Below are 21205 nucleotides of genomic sequence, written 5' to 3'. Positions count from 1 at the left end.
TGGCCACCCAACAGACTCTAAATTTGCCAGTCCCCACAACTGTGCGCTAATTTCTTAAAATCTCTCTCTCTCTCTCACTCTCTCTCTCTCAGAGTTGGGCCAGTTTCCAGCCTGAAGAGAAAAGGGAGAATCCCCACGGGAAGCACTTGGGATTCAAGCAAGAAGTGCGGAGATAGGGTGTCTGCCCGAATCACCGTTCTTGTCCACATGGCATACTCCTACTCAGTTTTAAGGTCCTTTTTCTCTGCTAGGTTCTACTCTGCCTGCCTTCTAGTTGTCCGCACTCGTGTTTTCCTCTATTAAAGCATTGATTACGAGGTTCCCAAAGGTTTACTGCCTGCATACTTGCCTGTTGGAGCTGTAGTAGGTCCACAGTGCAGGGGAGGTGGAGACCAGGGATGGTGCTGGTCACCAGGAGGTACCTCCCAGGGAGGATGGAGGTTAAACTGAGTTCTCAAAGGTGCTTGGGACGGGCGAGGGGGAAGGAGGGAAAGGGAGGTGGTACGCCTGTCCAAGGGAATAGCTTGGAAAAGGCCCAGAGGACCGAAATGCAGCAGGGGATCTGTAATATGCAAATAGTGATGGAGAGTGCGGGTGAGAGGCGGGGAGAAGCGGGTTTGCCCGCGCAGGGCGGCGGGAGCGCGCGTGCGCCGGAGCCAGCCAGTGGGGGCGGGGCGGGGGCGGGGCGGGGGCGGGGCAGGGGCGGGGGCGGGGCAGGGGCGGGGCAGGGGCGGGGCAGGGGCGCGGTGGAGCGGAGGGCGGGGGCGTGCGCTCCAAGCCCAGGCCGAGGGCCGAGGGGGCTGCTGGAGCTGCTGGCAGCGTCCTACGTCGCCTCTTTTAGTTAATACGCTTCGGGCTTCTTTTAAGGTGGGCACCTGAGATGGGGACCACAGCTGCGAAGTGGTGCTTCTCGGAAGAAGGGGCATCTGATATCTTTAACGCTGAACTGTGATCTCTTACCCCGTGCTCTTTGCTTTTAGGGCAAAGATAGGCGTGGTGGGGGAGGCCGTGAGTAAATGGTTTCTCCTCCTTTCTCAGGCTTTTGCAGAACTCAAGATTCATATTTGCCAAGGAGTCTCTAAATAAAAAGGGGTGCATTAAGAAATCTGCATGTAGTTGCCAAAGAACGACCTGACACCTTCCCCGCGAGCCCATGGGTTGGAATTGGGTTGAATACGATCAAGGGAAGAGTCCCGGAGCTCATGCCGCGCGGTGCTGTTAGCGCGTAGCGCAAACGATAACAGGGCCTTCAGCAACCGGAGAGAACCATCTTGCTGTGAGCCCGGATAGCTCAGTCGGTAGAGCATCAGACTTTTAATCTGAGGGTCCAGGGTTCAAGTCCCTGTTCGGGCGGTTGTTCCATTTTTCCTAATAATTTAAAAACAAAAACAAACTTTCCTAATCCGGGTTGCTTTCAGAGAAGGGAGTAAAATCCTGGAGCGGGTAGGCTGCGAGTCCGGCCGCTTCCTTAAAAAGCCGGACCTCCGCGAGGACTACACTGCGAACGTTTGCGCACAAGCCCTCGGAAAACTTGCGGTCCCCTGCTGGAGGGAATTAAATACGCTGCTTTTTTCTGCAACCACCGGCCCCCGGGTGCCACCTACTGACTGCTGTATTCACAGGAAAAGGGAACAGAAGCCTTCCAGGACGTCCCTGGGACTCCCCCCCGGGCACCATCCCCCATCGCTGTCCTGGAGCCGTCCCCGCTGACCCTCTCTCTGGGGTTCCCTCCCGCTGGGTGCCTGCGAATATAGCACGGATCCCGCACCTACACGCCACTTTCCTATCCTAGAGATTATTTCTACATTCTGGAAAGGAAAAGACAACCATCTAGAAATCCATGCACCAAATAGAGCAGTCCCCTCTCTAAACGAAGTCTTCTTTCTACCCTCCCCCCGCCAAGTGTGACCCTGAACACAGGGAGGTGCTCTTGATCTCCTTAGCTGGATGGAGGTGTGGGTTGATTGAGTCAGGTGCCCTCTTAGCTGATGGACTCTGGTACCCCGGGAGTCCTGATTAGTGGGGCAGAACCAGGATGGAGGGAGCACGCAAGAGAGAGGCTGGGTCTTCACCCTCTACGCAGGAGTGCCTTACCCCGAGCCTACACAGACCCGCAATTACCTCCCAGTCTCCAAAGTGTGTCTTCCTCATCAGGAGACAGGGAATAGAGCAATAGCATCCATCTTATGAACTGGTGATTAAATGAGGTAACAAGGCATGCACAGTGCTTTAGTAGAGTTTTGCCCCAAGGTAAATATTCAATACACCGTAGCTATTACCATTATTTTGATTCAGTATTCATTATTATTGGTATTATTTTCAATCTAGGGAGGAAACAAAAGATACCTATGGAAACAGGTAAGGAACCATTCCAAAGAAACATACTCCCAGTATGCCCAAGATCATAAGCCTGTCTATATTCATGTGATTGGTGTTGGTTGGTATGTGCTGAAGGGACAGCAATGATCACTGACCCAAGTGAGAGCAGAGTGCACTGGTTGGGCCAGTCAGGCTACTTGTTTGAAGAAAGTGAATCTAGGGGCTCAGATGGCATCCCAGGGAGAGAAACAAAGTGAGGAGCCAGGGCCGTTTTTCTTCTCTGTGAGGAAGTCCTTTGGAAAAATGATCAAGTACACTTTTGGCAACCTTGAAAAGTGAAGTGTCTTTGCTCCAGTCATTTCCTGACTGAACAAGAACAGAGCGAGCTGGGACAAGGAGAGGACAAGGCTGGAGAGCGTTGAGGCCTCCTATCTCCTTCCTCCCTCCTCACCTCAAGGTCACTCCCTCTGTCTTTCACCAAAGGGGGAAAAGTGAGAAAACAAACAAAAAACCAAACAAAAACCCTATGTCTTCACCAAGATCTTTTGGGCTTTGGACCCAGACAGCTCTGGTTCAGTTCTGGACGATTTGAAGTGTATCAGTTATTTCATTTAGAAATTACCATATTATCAGCAGACGTGAGGTGGGTGGGGCTCGAGTGAGACTATGAAGGTCAGGTGCTGGACACAGTAGGTACTTAATAAGTGGCCCTCTTTACTCTTATTAGGGAGGGCCCTGGGGAGAGGTAGAGAAACCATTCGTGAGTAAGGAAAGGGTTAAAGCATAGGCAGGGAGAGGTAGGAGGCCCCTAACTAGGCTCTGAACTTATTCCTGGCAGGCCTAAGTGCTAAGCTGGAGTGAACAAGAGATAAAGGAATAGACCAGAGCACCCGGCCCCAGATGTTAGGGAGTATTTTTCTTTGGCTGCTACGGTGTAATCACAGAAAATGACTAAACCTCAAAGAATTAAGTCATGAAGGGTGTTATCAATTGTCCTTGCTCAAACGAAGAAGGCACAAGAATCTCAAGGCCACGAGCTTCCCAGTCAGTTCTCGGTAAAAGACCGCCACCAAAAGCCCTCAGTGGCAACCCATTTGGGACCCCTCTCCCTAGAGAGTGCTTTTTCTTTCCTTTCTGCTCTCACCTTCACTTCATAAACTTTCACTTCGCTTCACCCTTTTGTGTCCCCAAGATTCATTCTTCGACTCTGTGAGACAAGAACCCTGCAATCCTGTAACATTAGGATAAGAACCCTGAATTTTCTTCACATGACAGGAATTAGTTTTCTCATTCATTGCTCTCAAAACCTCAGAGCTACAAACAGTACAATTTGGAAGGCGAAATTAGGAACTGAGAAGGTGAAGATAAAAGTGGTTTTTTTTTTTCCCCCTCGCTTTCTTTTTTAAAATTTCCTTAACAGGGTAGCAAAAGCTCATGTCTTTGCCGAAATAGCTCAGTTGGGAGAGCGTTAGACTGAAGATCTAAAGGTCCCTGGTTCGATCCCGGGTTTCGGCAGGGTTTTTGCCGACACACGACAGGATGACAGTCTGTTCATTTCAGTAGTCTCGCCCGAGCCCCCCGGGCGCGCCTGCGCAGCGGTCCTGCGGGTCTCTTGGTGCGCGTGCCCACCCCCGCGCCTGCGCAGCGGCTTGGGTGGATGGATGGGTGGGTGTCTCTTAGCACGTGTACCCTCTCCCGCGCGTGCGCACCGGCCGCGCGGGTCTCAGCGCCTCCCCCCCCGGAAGCGGCGGTGCTTTCATTCAGCACGCTGACGGTATGGGGCCTTGGGCCTAGTCGCGGAGCCCCGAGGGGTGGAGTGCCCCGCACCCTAAGACCGCACACTAGGCTCCTTAGTGTTTGTTCCGAGTGCCGTCAGCTCGCAGGGCTCGCAAGTTTTTCTCGTGGGTGATAGACGTGCCGACAGCCTTAAAAACGTTTTTCTATACAGCCAGACCCGAAAGTCAGGGCCCCGTCGGCGGGTTAGAAATCTGGTGAAGGATGGTTCCCAGCCGGAGATGTGACTCATAAGCACGTGTGTCGATCTGAAAGAGTCCTTGGAACCGTTTTCTCACCGCGCCGTTAATAAACGGGGCGCAAACTATTGCTCAGGGCCAAACGCTGCGCAAATGCCAGGAGCATTACTGTCAGAACTGACGACGGCGGTGCGGTTTTCTGGTTGTGGGTCTATTGATGTTCCGGATATAAAAGTAAGTTTAAGGGAAAAAAACATCCCACGGAAAACTAACATTCCAAAGTTGGAAGGGAAAGGTCTGAGCTTGGAAGACTCCTTATTAGGCACTTTGCGCATGCGCGAAGCCCAGGGTAGGTAGGGCCAGACCCGAGTGGTAATCTGCGCCCCCCCCCAGCGGGGAACCCAGGTGTGCTTTGCCTACCCCCCGCCCCCTTAAGAGTGGTGTGAGCGTACTCTCAAATTTGTTTTTTGAAGTTTAAAATAACCTCCGCCCGAACAGGGACTTGAACCCTGGACCCTCAGATTAAAAGTCTGATGCTCTACCGACTGAGCTATCCGGGCTCTCGAAAACACCTGTTTTCCTGCCCTATGGGCAGTGAAATAGGCCACGTGGCCGCATTCTTTTCTTATTGAATTAACATCCTGAGTCCTTTTACTGATTCCCCGGGAGGTGAAACTGCAAAATTAAGAACCAGTGGGTGTTTGGCAGAATGGAATCCTTTTTCTCCCATCAGAGATACTCGAGTATAAAGAAAATAGCTGCCTGCCTCACCTGCCTTGCACCCAGGCAGCAACACCTGCCCCCCATCGCCTCCCCGTAAATGCCTGCCCCCCATCGACTCCCCGTAAATGCAAGCATCCTAAAGGGAACATCCCCAGAGGAATTCTCCAGATTTCGGACCTCCGGGCGTGGTTTTGGGTGAGCAGTGGCATTTTTAATTCCAATGCTCGTCTTTGAAGAGCCCCGGAGCGTCTTGTGGGCGGCGAATTATGAATAATTATGAAGGTTTCCAATAATCTATTCAACAGGCGTTCATCGAGGGCCTGCCGCCCTCCAGCCTTTAAGCTAACTAAGACCCAGTCCTGGTCCTCAGTGCGGCGAAAGGCACGCTACCAGAAGCACACAATCAAGAGCTTTGACGGCGGGAAACTGGCTTTTGCAGCGTTACCGGCCAACACCAGAAGTAAGAGGCAGTAAAGTCTTCAGGGGGGTGGTGAAGCCTGAATTGAGTTGTGAATGGTGACGGGGCCCCTGTAGACTTGGAAGGAATTCTGCCTGCCACAACGTACCTTCAACACCTGTATAATGGGTCTATCTTTCCTCCTAGAATGTTTCTGCTGTGAGGCTGCCAGTCTCTGTATGTCCCCAGTGCCTGGCCAGTGGCCAGCACAGATTAAGATCCCAAGAACTGCCATGGGATGAATGAGGGCCATGGGTCAGGGAAAGCTTTGAGCGAAGGTTTGGAGAGCAGAATTGGTTCTTGGGAGTTTCTGTTTGGTAGAGAGAGGAGGAGAACATTCGTGTCAAGGTGAATGATTTCCACAAATGGAATGACTTTGCCCTGAAAAAGTTCTATGCCACCCTATTGTGCCACCCTGTTTTATTTACTTTATAGTGCTTATTGCCATCAGAAATTCTGTTTATTTGCTTATTTATAAACCATCTCTTCCCATTACTCTGTGATGTAAGTGCTGCTGGCCAGTAATGTTGTTGGTGAGGACCTTGTCTTTTTTGTTGTCCTTATTTTTTGTTTACTTTTACTTAAAAAAAAAAGTTTGCGTTCCCATAACCCCAGCATTTAGAACAGTACTTGGCACATAGCAGGATCTTAAGAAATAACTGTTGACTAATTATAAAGGTTGAAGGTTTTTACTGCACAATGTGTCTCCCCTCCTCCTCCCCCCAAGGTAGTATAGTTTTATACAGAACTTTTATTTCAGTTTTCCAAACCATCAGTTCTGAATTTGTTGCTATACGTTCTGTGTCTGGCGAAAATGTTAACACTCATATGAAGACATCATTGCCAGCCATGTAACCACCGTCTCAGCCCAAGATTGCAAAACACGCAGAGGGCCCTAACTGTTCGCGATCTTTAAGTCCTTGGGGAGATCCAGACAGAACGATTCTTTTTTTGGAAAAGCAGGGAAACCTTTACCAGAAGTGGGGTTCGAACCCACGAGGATATAAATCCATTGGATCTTAAGTCCAACGCCTTAACCACTCGGCCATTCTGGTACCCTTAAGGCTTGTTTTAGACAACTTGACCAATACGGAGCTGCTATAGTTTCAAAACAATAAAAAAATTTTTATTGCTAAGGTAAAAGAACAATATAGGGGAGGGGAAAATCCCAGTAACATATCACATCATGCTAATTTCTCCACCTTCAGTCACTAGAGACTCTGGGGCCCCCTGAAAGCGATTGGGAAGACTCAGGTGGCGGGACTCCTACCACCTTTGCACGAGAGGACACAACAGGAAGCTGGAATGAGTTTCTTTCCATAGCGGGGGAGTGGGATGCGGAATTTTAAATGGGTTAAGGTGGGGTTTTTTTCCTTTCTACTTTTACTTCTTTCTTTTCCTTACCAAAACAAAAGCGACTCTGGTGGGACTCGAACCCACAACCTTTGAATGCCTCCATCTGTCTAGAAGTCCAATGCGCTATCCATTGCGCCACAGAGCCAGGCATTTTCACCCCTTCCGCGCTGCTTACATCAAGGCAGGCGCGGCGCCTGTCCCGGGACACTCGCCCCGGGCCAAGCCCGCCTTCCTTCTCGGAGAAGCGGTGGAGTCCGTGCGGCCAAGGAGAAGCGTGGGTGGGAGCTGCGCTGGAAAGTCTGAGATCCTTCTGAAAGTTTCTCCCCGTAAGCGATAGCCGGGAATCAAGTCCCAGTCAGTCCACGCTGGAAAGAAAAGGACTTTGTGTGCGGTTCTTTCACCCTGGAAAACTGCTGCAGCACGCGGTTCCATAGTGTAGCGGTTAGCACGTCTGCTTTACGCGCAGAAGATCCTGGGTTCGAGCCCCAGTGGAACCACGAGGCTGTAATTATACCTTTTAGGGATATTTTCAAGTTTCCCTTTGCCAGCCAGATCTTGAATTTTACTCGGGGAAGCTAGAGACGCTGCGGTTCCGCCCGGGGTTCGGCGCTGCGCCCGGCCCTGTCGGCTCCAGTGCTGTAGGCGCCCGCGCAGATCCGCCGCCGCCGCTGCCCCCGTGTGGCGCCTCTGGGGAGGTGCAGGCGGTCGACCCGGCGCCTGTCGCGGCGCGCCTCTGCGCCTGCGCCCTCCCGACAGCCCGGCAGTCCAGCCTCCTAGCGCCTGCGCAGGGGTCTGGGCTCGCTTTCTTCCTAAATCCTGCTCCCGCCATCTTTAAAAGTTGCTGCCGCCGCTCAGTGTGGGGGGGATATTCGGAGGGTCACGTCCCTCCCTTGTTGATTACTCCAACTCCACTTACCTCATTATGTATTGAAATTAAATTGAGAATTCAGAGAGCCCCACATGTCTTACAGTGATACCACCCTCTGACAAAGCTTTTCTCCTTAACCAAAAGACCCGGGCTCCTCTGAGCCCTCTCTCAACGAGGCCTGTCAACCTCTCCATGAGGACTTGAACAAACAGCAACACTAACATGGTTTCTAGGCATCCCCAAGGTGACCCTAGGTGCACTTGAAGTGCTGCCTGAGAAAACAGAAGGCTGCCCAATTTACCGTTGGTTTCAGCCAACACCCGAACACAGGGCCCGTGTCTCCCAGCCTCTGTGGGGAGGTAAGGAGCCTAACTTCCATCAGAGTTAAGAACCACATGGGGTTTACCAGGACCAACTCCACCGTTTACAGATTTTTTTTGTAATTTTCGCTTCCTTAACTCTACTGAGCTCCATCCCACCCTTCCCTGTTCATTCTGCTTCAAAATGCCCAGCCACTCTGTACAAATAGAAGTTGAGTGCAGTTCACGTTGGACACTTTTCCCTCTTGCAATAGTGCATTACTGATTAAAATCTGTGCTCTCTCTGGCACCTCCCATCTTTCAGCTGCTAGAAGTTTCCTTTGTGACCCTTCAGGGATAGTCTTTGCATTCTCCAGTATAGATGTGCCTTTCCTTTATCAGCCACTTAGGATTTTTGTTCAAAACATAGAGTACCATAGGTACTGTTCCCCTCGTCCCAACGATATTCTGAAAATCGTTCTATGGCATTCACAAGTCTGGTCATCCTTTGGATTTCCCTGTCGGGATGTATCACAATTGTTTAGTCTGTGCCGTTTGATGAACAATTACATTGTGTTCGATCTTACAGACAGTGCTGGTGGTGGATTTCCTTGTTGATTAGTTTTGGGGTAGATCGACATAAAGAGTAATAATAGCAAAATCTTGACTTGGTATTTCCCACGTGGCGAGGCAGGAGTCTCAGTTGACTCAGGTAACACTCAGGATGATGGTATTATTGTCTAACCCATTTGGGAGATGAGGTAGAAGCGTAGGGAGGGTAAGTGATTGCCCAGGGTCACACTGGTCAGGGACAGAACAGGGTATCAACCTAGGCGGGCAGGGTATTGCCTTTTTGTCTTAGAAAAGGAATTGCTGGGTGTATATATGTTATATTTCTATGAATGTGGCTACTTGTGCCTCCAAAGAGCTTGGACAATATTATATTCCCACCAACATGCTTGCTTCACTTCAGTCTCTCTCAAATAAAAAGTATTAATAGGCTTTGGGTCTCTTTGCCTTTTGAAAGGGGAAAATGTTTTAATTTATAGGTCTTTCATCAGAGTAAGTTTGACTATTTTTTCATATGCTTAAAAAACATTCTTTTTCCTCCCTATCTTCCTTTTTCCCTCCTTCCCTTCCTTCCATCCTACTATCTGTTCAATTCTTTTGTCCAAATTTCTATTATATTGGTAATGTTTTCTTATTGATTTTTAGGTGCTTTTTATAAATATAGATTTACATATGTTTTGCAAATGTATTTCCCAGACTTACCATTTGCCTCTTAATTTTACTTTTGATATTTTGTGCTATGCAGAAATTTGAAACTTTTAATGTAGTCAAATTTATTATCCTTTTGTTTATTTATTTTTGAGGGGGAAGCTTTAGAATTTCTTACCTAGAAAATGCTTCCCCATTCTGAGATTATGTTCCAAAAATGATGCTATATTTTCTCCAAATACTTATTTCCTTAAAATTTATCTGTTACATCTTTGGTCCTTTTGAAATCTTTATAACTGGGTGCTGTGATCTGAATGTTTGTGAGCCCCCCCCCCCCCAAACACATATGTTGAAAGCTAATCCTCAGTGTGATGGTATTGGGCGTTGGAAGATCATGAGGATAAAACCGTCATCGGTGGGATTAGTGCCCTTTTAAGAGAGGCCCCAGAAAGTTCCCTCATCCCCTCTGCTATGTAGGACAGCAAGAAGACAGTGATCTATGAACCAGGACTATGTGTTCTCACCAGACCAAATCTGCTAGTGCCTTGACCTTGGACTTCCCAGCCTCCAACACTGTGAGACAGATTTCTGCTGCTCATAAGCCATTCAGTCTGTGGTATTTTTGTTACAGCAGCCTGAACGGACTAAGGCACTGGGTAAGCCATGAGATAGGAACAATAGACCCCTGTAGAGGGATTTTATAAAGCACTCTGGAGGATTGGGATGTGTAAATCAGTCAACTTTGTAAAATCACATATATTCCAAAAATTAAACTGGTCCTGTCTGTTACATGGTCTCTAGCTTGAAGTTCCTTAATATCCTTTCCTTAGAACTTTCCAGAAGCTCTGCTGATGTAGGCTTCCCCTCTGGTACTACTTTGACTCATTAAACCATCTTCCTTCTGCTTTTCTGTGTCTCATAGGCTGGGTTCATTCCTTCTTACAAAGGGCATAGCTTTGGGTGGTGTGGCAGACTATACAAGATCAGCCTGTAGACTCCAGATGCAAACTGTGGGTTCAATACCTGATTCTGTCTCTTTTGGTTGCGTAACCGTGGCACAGTACATAATCTGTCTGTGCTGTGTGACATTGGGTTAGTTGCTTAACTGTTCTGTGCCATGGTTTCCTCCTCTGTAAAATGAGCATCAAGCTCAGCTTAAGATTCTGGGGAGGATTTAGTAAATTACTGTATGTAAAGCATTTCAACGAAATGCACAGAGCAAGCACTTAGCAAATGTCATCTATCATCATCATTATTATTACTGATTTGTCAGATAAGTCTGGTAAGTTTAGGTGGAACAATATGGTTTTCTCATAGGGACATTTTAAGAAAATGCTAAGTGCTAAGAACATCAGCTCTGCGTTTACTGGCCTCTCTTCTAGGCTTGCAGGGTGATATAGGAAAGACATTAGGATTCAAAGCTGACAGCCAAGAAAGAATTCTTGTGAGTCTTTGGTGCAAAAAGGTGGTTTTATTAAAGCACGGGGCAGAAAGAGCTGCACTGGGATTATGAGGAGTGGCCCATTATAGACTTTCAAGTTGGGAGGGGGTTAGGCAAAGTGTAAGCTTCCCAGGTGTTTTGGAAACAAGGTTGCCAGGATCCTGAGGGGGCTAGCTATTGTTAGGAAAGATCATTCGTTACTGTTTAGTAAAAACTCAGTCATGAGACCCTTCAGATATATATCGGAGGGTCATATGCTTGGGGGATGATTGCCAGCCTGTATCTGGGATGGTGGGGGTAGAGATAAAGGAGCTTTCCAAAGGAAGTTTTGTATGTTCAAGTAGACTTGCAAGGTATTGGGGGTTGGGCTAAGATTGCCCTTTGCCCTTAGCAAAGTATCAACCTCGAGGCAGTTGAGTTCCTAGAGGAATGTCACTCTGCCTGTTTCAAGGACTTGTCAGTGGGCCGTAGGGAGTAAGGAAATTTAGTGATTTTTCTTCTGCCTTTGTTTCTCGCATCACAGGGGACAGTCTTCTCCCTCTGTCTCTTCACGATGTCTGTCCTCCATCTGCGTCCTTGGGTCCAAGTGTCCCCATTTCATAAGGCACCGTTGTACCGGATGAGGGCCCACCCTAATGGCTTCACGTTAATGTGATTATCTCTGTCAAAACCCTGTCTCCAAAGAAGGTCATGTTCTGAGGTCCTGGGGGTTAGGACTTCAACAGATGAATTTGTGGATGGGGGGACACCAGCCATGACATAACTTGCCCAAAACAGAACATGCAGTGTTGCCCAGAAACATGATCTGTCCTGTATTTCCCTTCTTGGCGAGCCGTGTGCTACCCCCGCACCCCAACCCAGCCAGAGGCCCAGCACTTTTCCCATTTCCTCCTCCCTCTCCCACCATCCAGCACCAGAGCTGGCAGATTCTCTTCTCTGTACCCATTTCTCCCCTGCTCCACCAAGCTCAGGTTTCACTCATCTCCTCCTTTTACTGCCAGGAGGCATCCTTGTCTCCAGTCCTGTGCTTCTGGAAGGGACCAGAGCAACTTCTCTAAAATGCAAATGGCACATCCCCTTTTCCTCCCCCACAAGCCCTCGGAGACGTGGTCTCCCTCTCCAGCCTACCCCTCCTCTCCAGCCTACCCCTCACCTCGTTTCTTCCCTTTCCTGGTGCCTGGGGTGCCTTTCCTGGCGCTTCTCCCCACTCCTCACTATCATCTTTGAAGAGCAGCTGCTCCCTGTCCTTGACAGTTTGGAGACACTTCTGTCTGCTTTCCTGACTTCAGCCTGGGCACTCATGCAGCTGGAAACCCCTTCCCGTCCCCATTCAGTTCTGGGCATTAAGGTCCATGAGGTCAGGGCATCTTGTTCATTCTCCTGTCTTCCCCTCCCCCAGCCCAGGTACTGTTAAAGGAAAAATTATCCTGACACTTCTTAAAACAATAGGAAAGACTTTATTCAGGACTGTTGCTATAGGTGTCAAGACTGTTGGATAGGGGACAGAGACTGGGCTCAACTCTGAATACAATAAAGTCAGCTGGAAACTTATAGCCATGGAGCAGAGTTGGAGGACAGGTTGGGGGATGGAAAATTACTAAGTGGTTACATCAAGGTAAGAGGATTCTCAGTAAACCGACATCACAGGATTCTTGGTGAAGGTAGGCCAGGGTGAGCCAATGTCGAAATGCAGGGAATGAGGAATTTGATGTGATATTGATCAAAGGTGATCAGATGCCGAGAGGGGAGAGATTCTCGCTAAACTGACTCCGCAGGATTGTTGGGAACACTGGGCTGAAGGCAGGATGGGGGCGAGGTCTAGGCATGGAGAAGAGGAGAGGGCCCCCTGGGAACCTGGCTGAAAGTCTGGCCAAAAGAGAGTCTTTGCTAGCACCCCAGTTCCCAGTCTGTAATAGGCCCACTATTCATGCCCAGTGATTTTAATGTATTTCTGAGTAAAGGGCCTTTAGAATAGTGGTGTTTTAAAATTTTTTAAAAAAATATTTTATTTACTTATTTATTCGACAGAGATAGAGACAGCCAGCAAGAGAGGGAACACAAGCAGGGGGAGTGGGAGAGGAAGAAGCAGGCTCATAGTGGAAGAGCCCGATGTGGGGTTCAATCCCATAACGCCGGGATCACGCCCTGAGCCGAAGGCAGACGCTTAACGACTGCGCCACCCAGGTGCCCCGGTGTTTTAAAATTTTGCTCTTCTTGTGAGTTAAATTTAATTCAGTTTCTTCTGTAACTTTTCTACCAGAGGAAGCTCAGCCCTTTTGGAGTTTGTCTTTCAAGGTTTTCAAACAGAGCACCCACTTTGCAGAGGAACGTCTTGTCAGAAATCACTATATTTCAAGCTTCAAAAAGACAGGGTTTATGATAGGCCTGAAACTATCAGGTATTTTTTTCTATAAGATATAGGAGAAAACCGTTGTGACTACTGTTTAGGCAAAAAAAAAAAATTCTTAAAAAGGACACAAAAAGTGTCCCTAAAATAAACAATAAATTTAACTTCATTGAAATGTAAAAAAAAAAACAACACAAAACAAAACCCAAAAAACCCCGAAACACTTCTACTTGTCTAAAAATACTCTTAAAGTAAAAGACATGTCACAGATTGGGAGAAAAATATTTACCAAAGGCTTATCTGATAAGTCTTGTATTCAGAATTTATTAAAAAGACCTCTTATGATGCAATAATAAGAAAACAAACAACCTAATACAAAAATGGTCACAGATCTGAACAGACGTTTCACCAAAGACACACACCAATGGCAGGCAAATGCATAAAAAGATGCTCAACAGTATTAGTCATTCAGAAAATGCACAGTAGAATTACACCACGCACTTGTTAGAACACATAAAAACAAAAACTTAATGCTAACAATACTGAGTGCCTAAAGGACAAGGAGTAACTAGAATTCCTGAATGTTGCTGGTGGGAATGCAAATGGTATCGTCACTTAGGAAAGGAATTTAGAAATTTCAATAAAAGTAAACACACTTATTTTACCAAGCAATTCTACTTCTAGGTATTTATCCAAGAGACAGAAAGCATACGTTTACATAAAGATCTGTGTGTAAATGTTTATAGCAACTTCAGTCATAATCTCCAAAAACTGGAACCAAACGCTGTGTCCTAGACAAGCAGATGGTGGAACAGCCATGCCGCGGAAAACCTTCCGCAAGAGAAAGGAATGAGCTTCTGACACACACAGGAACATGGATCCGCTTCAAGAGTGTTACGCTGCGTGAGAGAAGCCATATAGAAAAGACTACATGATACAGGATCGCGTGTTTAGGACTTTCTGGAGAAGGGAAAATTATAGGCACAGAAGACAGACCAGAGGTAGCATTCTGGAAGCCTGAGCAGGATTTGGCATGACGCCCCAAGATCTCACATAGCTGAGGATGTTTTCCTGTGGAGGAAGAGGGCAGTGTGGGTGCCAAGTGGGACAAGGGAGCTTTCTGAAGTGATGGAAATACTCAATATCTTGATTATAATGGCGGTTACAAGACTTTTTATCTTGGTCAAATCTCATTGAACTATACACCTTAAATGGCAAATGTCGTTGTATATAAATTATACCTCAATAAACAAAAAAGGTCGCGTGCATAGCACAGTGCAGGCTCCAATTAATGAACATAGAATCAACAAACACATGAAAAAGTACTTGTTGGAGGAATGAAGGAACGAAGTGGAGACCGGATTTTGGGTTGAGATTGATAACAGTTTTTTTTAAATTTTATTTATTTATTTGATACAGAGAGAGAACACAGGGCAGGGGCAGAGGGAGAGGGAGAGGCAGACTCCCTGCTGAGCAAGGAGTCCAATAACAGGGATCAATCCAGGACCCTGAGATCGTGACCTGAGCCCAAGGCAGGCGCTTCACCGACTGAGCCACCCAGGTGCCCCAAGATTGATAACAATTTTATGTGACCATAACTTTGTGGATAATTTTTGTGATCTTTTCCCATTTCTTGGGGGATTGTTGGACAATGGAAACTGGTGATAAAGCAGGCTAAGTCACAGGTGTATCAAACCTCCAGATACAGAAGAGGTCTCTATGTGATTATGTTTAAAGACGCGGAAGAAACGATTTTGGGGGGGGTAATTTTTAAGAAGAAAAAAATAACTTTGTGGGGGATAAGGAGAAGGAATATGGGCTCAAGGCATTAGAAGCCCTACATCATTTTTCAGGCTATCCACGGGAAACGAGAAGTGAGACAGACTAATTAAGTTAGAATTGTACAGCAGGGGCGCCTGGGTGGCACAGCGGTTAAGCGTCTGCCTTCGGCTCAGGGCGTGATCCCGGCGTTATGGGATCGAGCCCCACATCAGGCTCCTCCGCTGTGAGCCTGCTTCTTCCTCTCCCACTCCCCCTGCTTGTGTTCCCTCTCTTGCTGGCTGTCTCTATGTCTGTCAAATAAATAAATAAAATCTTAAAAAAAAAAAAAGATTCGTACGGCAACTTCGTGGCTGCCCAGGGTCACTTGAGACCTAGCAGAGTCTGGAGACCACGCTAGTCCCCTCCTCATCCTGAGAGTCGGGGGTGAGCAGGGCAGCACAGGCAGGGTAGAAAGGATAGAAAAAATCAGACACAAAAGATGAGGGAGCGTGAAGGAAGAGAGAAACCGTGGGAGCCTAGAGAGAAGGAAAAGAAGATGGAGAAGGAGGAAGGCAGGAGGAGGAGAAGAAAGAAGAGAAAAAGAAGAAGAAAGATGTCACCGTGAAGGGAGGTGTCAAGTGTCCTCTGCATTTGGTTCTGGTGTCACTCATCGGTACCAGATCTTTTACCAACTTGCGTCTGAGCTTTCCGTCTTCAGGGCTGACCTCTCTTTCGACAAGTTGTATATTAAACAGAATGTAAACAATAACTGCTTTAAAATGGTTTGGTGCCGGTTTTCACTTCTTTAGCCAAGCTGTGTGTTGCTTTTGACTTCAGTTCTTTCTCGAAGGCAGATGGTTTTACACACTGAGTTTTCAGTGCCATGAGGTTGTTCAACACACGGGGTTGAGGAGGATGTGAAGGCCCTCGGTCCTTTGGGAGCCCCACCATCCCCTATTTTCATGACCTTTCAGCCTGCTGGAATCTCCTGGTTTATTCAGGCCCATGGACGCTCAGGATTCAGAACATGGCTCCGTGTAGTGGCAGCTTCCTGTTCCCTGAGGGCTGACATTGGGCAGAGGTAGTAAAGGGACCAGAGCAGAGAACAAGGGACGCCGTTCTGTACTAATGGGTCTGAGGGTTTGGTAACCAGAACTGGTGGCTTGGAGACTTCACAAAGTCCAACCAGAGAATATGTCCCTGCCCAGTGGATCGCAAGCTCTTTTCACTGAAGCACTGCTAATATCTATGTTTTATTTACATCAAGACCATTACACTTAAGTACATATCCAAAATAAAGGCTTGAGGAAACAGTGCTTTTTTATTATTTGAAGAATTCTGTGCTTTTTTGTTCTTCCCTAGACTATTCAATTTCATTAACAACAACAAAAAATGCGTGTGCAGACCTACTAATGACAGCACACCCCTTAGAGTTTCTGTAGGTTGAGAAACACTGACCTGGAGCAGGGCCCTCAAAGTGTGGTGAGACCCAGGCCACTCACACCAGGACCGCCCAGAAGTGGGTGTGGATTCCCGGTATCCACGACAACTCTCGGATCTCCTAGAGATGGTGCCTGGGACTTTGCATTCTAACCACATGGCTAGGTGATTCTATGCCCACCGAGGTTCGGGAACCACTGGCCCGAGAGCACATAGGCTGCTCCTAGCAGAGGTTTCCAGCTCTGATCTGTGGAGCCCTGAGGACTATAGCGGGTGCACGCTGGGGAGACATCTACGGAGCTGCCCCTCTTGATCTGTGTAGGAGTTCATGTGCACAGTCGTTTCTGCTTCTGAAGAAAAGGTCTGAAATTTGGGGGAAAGAAAATGCATGTGATAAGGGTTTTGAGGCTTCATCTCTGGAAATAAAAATCTCAGTTACGTTCTGTCTGCCAAAGGGAGAATCACAGAAAGGGAATGGCTCCCTTTAGTGGTAAGGAAACATTACAGAACATTTTGCTTCGTAGACACTGGTCCTAAGTCAAAAGGAGCCCCTTTAGAAATACAGCTTCCCAATGTGGGAGATATCGAACAGTTTAGCAAAAACTTAAGTATCTTGTATTAGAATCCATATGTTGGAAGATTGTTGTCAAACAGGACATGCTTATCACCTTGAAAGAGAAGAAACATATTTTCTTGGGAAATGAATTTAATGTATACCACTTGTCTCTAAAGTACCATAACCTTTTTTTTTTTTTTAAGATTTTATTTATTTAGAGACAATGTGCGAGCAGGGGGAGGGGCAGAGGGAGAGAGAGAATCTCAAGCAGAATCCACGCTCAGTGTGGGGCACGACGTGGGGCTTGATCTCAAGACCCTGAGATCATGACCTGAGCTGAAATCAAGAGTTGTGGATGCTTAACCAGCTGACCCACCCAAGGCGCTCCTAAAATATCATAGTCTTAGGGTGTCTGGCTGCCTCAGTTGGAAGAGTATGTGACTCTTGATCTCTGGGTTGTGAGTGCAAGTCCCAGGTTGGGTGTAGAGATTATTTAAATAAGTAAATAAATCTTAAAAAAAAAAGTACCATAGCCTTTTGGGAACACTATAATCAATTGTTTCTTAAAAGTGTGTGTATGTGTGTGTGTGTGTGTGTTTTAAAATGAACTCCATGCTATATATAATTTTTCTTATACTAAGCAGTCTATATGTAAGCACACATATGTGTATATACAGGACACACACACACACAAACATATTTTTTTTGTCTTGTGAATCCTCAATTCATTATTTGCCTCTAGAAAGTAAAGACTAAATGCTAAAAAAATGTATAAGGGAGGGAAGTTTAATTTTTAAGAAAAGCATGACTTTTTTGTAATTAAAAAATGATTTGTAAGGTGGGTTGAGAGGATGAGCAAAATAGGTGAAGGGGACTAAGAGTTACAAACTTCCAGGTAGAGAAGGACTAAGTCACTGAGATGAAAAGTACAGCTTAGGGAATACAGTCGGTGATGTTGTAATAACTTTGCGTGGTGACGGGTGGTGAGCGCACTTATTGTGGCGAGGGTTGCTTAATGTACAGGATTGCGGAATCACTGTGCGGTGCACTGAAACTAATATAACACTGTATAGCAACCATACTTAAGTAGTAACAATTTTAAAAAATGATTTACAAGGAAGAAAATATCTACTGGTTATGGCAGAACATACTGGTTAGGGCAGAATGTGATTCTGTATTCTGGCTCAAAGGGAAGTTTGAATTATTCTTGTTGTTTTTGATATATGAGTGATTAGATATAAAAGTCGAGGCTGAGGTCAAAAGTGAGGTGAATGATTTTAATTCTAGGCAGGAGGTCATAACTACACCCAAAGAAGCAAATGCAGATTTTCAAAAGATCTTCCAACTTTAGTAAAGCACCCACGAGTCCAGGATCTGGCATAAGCAAATGTGAATTTTGTTAATAATGTCTGCCTTGCTTTTCCGTGTGGAAATGGTCCATCCTTCTGTACCTGGGTCTTCCAGGCTACCTTTGACAGCCTGGGCTTGGACTCACCCCCTCCATCCAGCCGCTGCAGCTTTCCTGTTCTGTATCTCTCCTACTCTAGGAGGATACCTGGTGCTTTGACTAGTCCAATAAACCACCTGAAATTAATCCCCAGAGAGGTCCCACTGGGAATAGACTCAGAGATGCCCCCTCTCTACCATCATCACCAGCAGGTTGCTATGGCCATCCAGAGATGTATCTAACTTCCAAAGTTGCGGCATTCTATCTAACTTGTCCCCCATGAACTGTGTCTAACTGAGGAAATATTCCAAGAGCAGGGATTCGAGGCCAGCACCAAGGGAGGAACGCTAGGCAGTGATAGAGATGTTCGGGATTGGCTATATTTTGGAGCAGGTTTCCCTTGCTTGTTTTTCTCAGAATCAGGCTGTGTACGTGGCTCTTTGCTTCCCTTACTTCACACTCCATCAGAGAGATTGCATGGGAGATAAGACTGGGATCCAAAGGCAAGCCCCATTTTAGTTGACTACCAATTTCATCTATTTGCTTGACAGATTAATAGGTTGCCAGGAGACCAACTCAAATATGATATTGTTTTCTATTCTGTTAAAGAGGTGGTCTGGATAATGAAAAGTAACTTATTCTTCAGCCGTTGCTTCTTGTGGGTTTGAGTCAGGCACATTCTAGCAATGCACACAGGATAGGATTCCTTTCTCTGGAGGGCTGGCTGGGAATGAATGGCTGGAAAATGATGTTGAAATTCTTAGAGGGGCCTGAAGCCTTCAGGTGTCTACTCCTTGGTCAGATGAAGACAAGCAAGCCCCTTTCGGGATACTACAATAGAGGAGAAGTTTTTGTGGGCGAGCTTGTTTCAGACCCTGGGAAATCCAGTACGAGGCAGCAGGAGTAGTAAAACATGCAGTTAGCTGAGGTTCAGATATCTCAGATCTAGCCTTGCCTCTGCCATTCATTAGCTAGGGAAACTCTGATAAAGCATGAAACTTACCTCAGCTTCTGCAAGGGAAACCCAGAAGCTTCCATAGAAATATGCAGCCCAAATCCTCCAAGGTTGGCAATGGAAAATGATTTCCACAAAGGGAGGGGTGGCTGGACTTTCCAGCCTTGACTCCTGGTCCCTGGGCCTCATTTTACTAATTACTGGTTGGGCAACAAGAGCCACAACTCAAGAACTGAGAGGTAACTTTCTCTCAGACCTTATTTCCTCACCCGTAAAGCTCACCTGAGGTGTTTGGGTGATGTAAGCTTTGGAGTTTCATTAAGAGCTGACAATTTATGAGTCTGAGACTCTAAGTTGTCAACAATCTCACCAAGAGAAGACCTTTCAGAGAAGATTGTTTCAGGCCACCCTTATTAGAGGACGCTGCTGTAGGTCAAAGGGAGAACTTTGGTCTCAAGATGACCTGTTGACTGGGGTCTTCTACTGTGTTGTGAGAAAATACTTTTCAGTTCAGACTTTCAATCTGGACTTCATAGCATCTATTCTTTTTCAGAAGGTCCAAGTCTTCTCCTCAGTCTCCTCATGGATGACTTCATCTCCTGGTTCCTCAGGGTGTAGATCATGGGGTTCAGGACAGGGATGATGACTGTGAAGGTGATGGAGACAGCTCTGTCCATGGGGAGGGCAGTGAAGGGCCGGGCATAGACATAGATGCAGGGCACAAAGTGCAGGGTCACCACGGTGATGTGGGAGGTGCAGGTGGAGATGGCTTTCCTCCTGCCCTCCCCAGCGTGAGACCTCAGCATCATCAAGATGACTGTGTAGGACACAAGGAGGAAGACAAACCATAGTGTAGAGATTAAACCATTGTTGGAAATCATTAAGACCTCAAGAGCAAAAGTGTTAGTGCAGGCGAGTTTGAGGACCTGGGGGACATCACAGTAGAAGCCATCAACAACATTAGGTCCACAGAAGGGGAGGGGCAGCAACAGGGAAATCTGCACGATGGAGTGGACAAAGCCCCCCACCCAGGAGGCCACAATGAGGGCAGTGCATCGCCCCCTACTCATGATGGTCACATAGTGCAGAGGCTTAGAGATGGCCATGTAGCGATCAAAGGCCATCACAGAGAGAGAGAAAATGTCCGCCCCACCAAGGAGGTGGAAGAAGAACATCTGAGTGATGCAACCATTGAAGGAGATGGTCTTCGTCCTTGACAGAAGGTCCACGAGGACCTTGGGAGCAGTGATGGAGGAGAAGCAGATGTCCAAGACTGAGAGATTGCGGAGCAGAAAGTACATGGGGGTGTGAAGGCGGGACTCACAGGTCACGGTGACCATGATGAGGACGTTTCCCAGCACAGTTGATGTGTACACCAAGAATAACAACGGAAATAAGACCAAGCTCAGCTCTCGGGACTGGGTCAGTCCTTGAAAAATAAATTCTTTCACTCTGGTGTAATTTCCCTGCTCCATTGTATCATGTTTTCTCTTCTTCAACTACCTGGGGAGAAAATAGAAAAGAGAAAGTATATCATTAAAAACAAAAGGAATGGGAGTTATAGGACTGGAGTGTCTCAGGGGTTATTTTTTCAATTATTTTCCTTTTGGGCAGGGATGACTACAGTTTAGTAAGTTATCCCCAGTAGATGGTGTTTGAGTTCTTTCAGAGCAAACCAAAGAGTGGGTTTCCAATGGAGGCAATTAATTGAAGCACCTAAATCAGCATGCTATTAAATTCTTATTAAAATTTTTTAGAGTTGCATAATTTTACATATTCTGTAACTCTTTTGAAAAGCCACTAAGTGGTTAGTTTTGTTTTGCAATGAATACTCCTGTATCTAATTGTTAGGAAGTGGGAAACACACAGGGGAGAAGTATAAAGCACAGCCTCATGGAAGCTTAGAGAGTCTTCTCTCATCATCTTCCACAGTAGACAGTCTGTTTGGCATAGTCTGTGCAAAAGTTCATGGTGCTTGATGATCAGCACTGAGTTCAGGCAAGAAAAACAGTCTCCAGTTGGCTTTCGCCCTAGCACAGACGTGT

At 46.8% G+C, this 21205-nt stretch overlaps 1 protein-coding gene and 6 non-coding genes across 7 annotated transcripts; 3 read left to right on the top strand and 4 right to left on the bottom strand.

The window, feature by feature from the left end:
• Positions 1 to 1280: 1280 nt before the first annotated feature.
• On the top strand, positions 1281 to 1353 carry TRNAK-UUU (transfer RNA lysine (anticodon UUU)). The gene has a single exon. It is a non-coding gene; the product is annotated as a tRNA-Lys (tRNA).
• A 2408-nt stretch (positions 1354 to 3761) lies between these two features.
• On the top strand, positions 3762 to 3834 carry TRNAF-GAA (transfer RNA phenylalanine (anticodon GAA)). Its single transcript has one exon. It is a non-coding gene; the product is annotated as a tRNA-Phe (tRNA).
• Positions 3835 to 4779: 945 nt separating this feature from the next.
• TRNAK-UUU (transfer RNA lysine (anticodon UUU)) lies at positions 4780 to 4852 on the bottom strand. The gene has a single exon. It is a non-coding gene; the product is annotated as a tRNA-Lys (tRNA).
• Positions 4853 to 6444: 1592 nt separating this feature from the next.
• Positions 6445 to 6527, bottom strand: TRNAL-UAA (transfer RNA leucine (anticodon UAA)). The gene has a single exon. It is a non-coding gene; the product is annotated as a tRNA-Leu (tRNA).
• Positions 6528 to 6887: 360 nt separating this feature from the next.
• TRNAR-UCU (transfer RNA arginine (anticodon UCU)) lies at positions 6888 to 6973 on the bottom strand. The gene is given in 2 exon segments: positions 6888 to 6923; positions 6937 to 6973. It is a non-coding gene; the product is annotated as a tRNA-Arg (tRNA).
• A 279-nt stretch (positions 6974 to 7252) lies between these two features.
• Positions 7253 to 7325, top strand: TRNAV-UAC (transfer RNA valine (anticodon UAC)). Its single transcript has one exon. It is a non-coding gene; the product is annotated as a tRNA-Val (tRNA).
• Positions 7326 to 19699: 12374 nt separating this feature from the next.
• LOC113248885 (olfactory receptor 4D9-like) lies at positions 19700 to 20635 on the bottom strand. Its single transcript, XM_026490493.2, has one exon. It carries the CDS (start codon positions 20633 to 20635, stop codon positions 19700 to 19702), a length of 936 nt encoding a protein of 311 aa, XP_026346278.2.
• Positions 20636 to 21205: the final 570 nt, after the last annotated feature.

Source organism: Ursus arctos, unplaced genomic scaffold (assembly GCF_023065955.2).
Source record: "Ursus arctos isolate Adak ecotype North America unplaced genomic scaffold, UrsArc2.0 scaffold_23, whole genome shotgun sequence".
Lineage (NCBI taxonomy): Eukaryota > Metazoa > Chordata > Mammalia > Carnivora > Ursidae > Ursus > Ursus arctos.
Note: the sequence above shows the minus strand (reverse complement) of the source record. Positions and strands in the feature narration are given on the sequence as shown.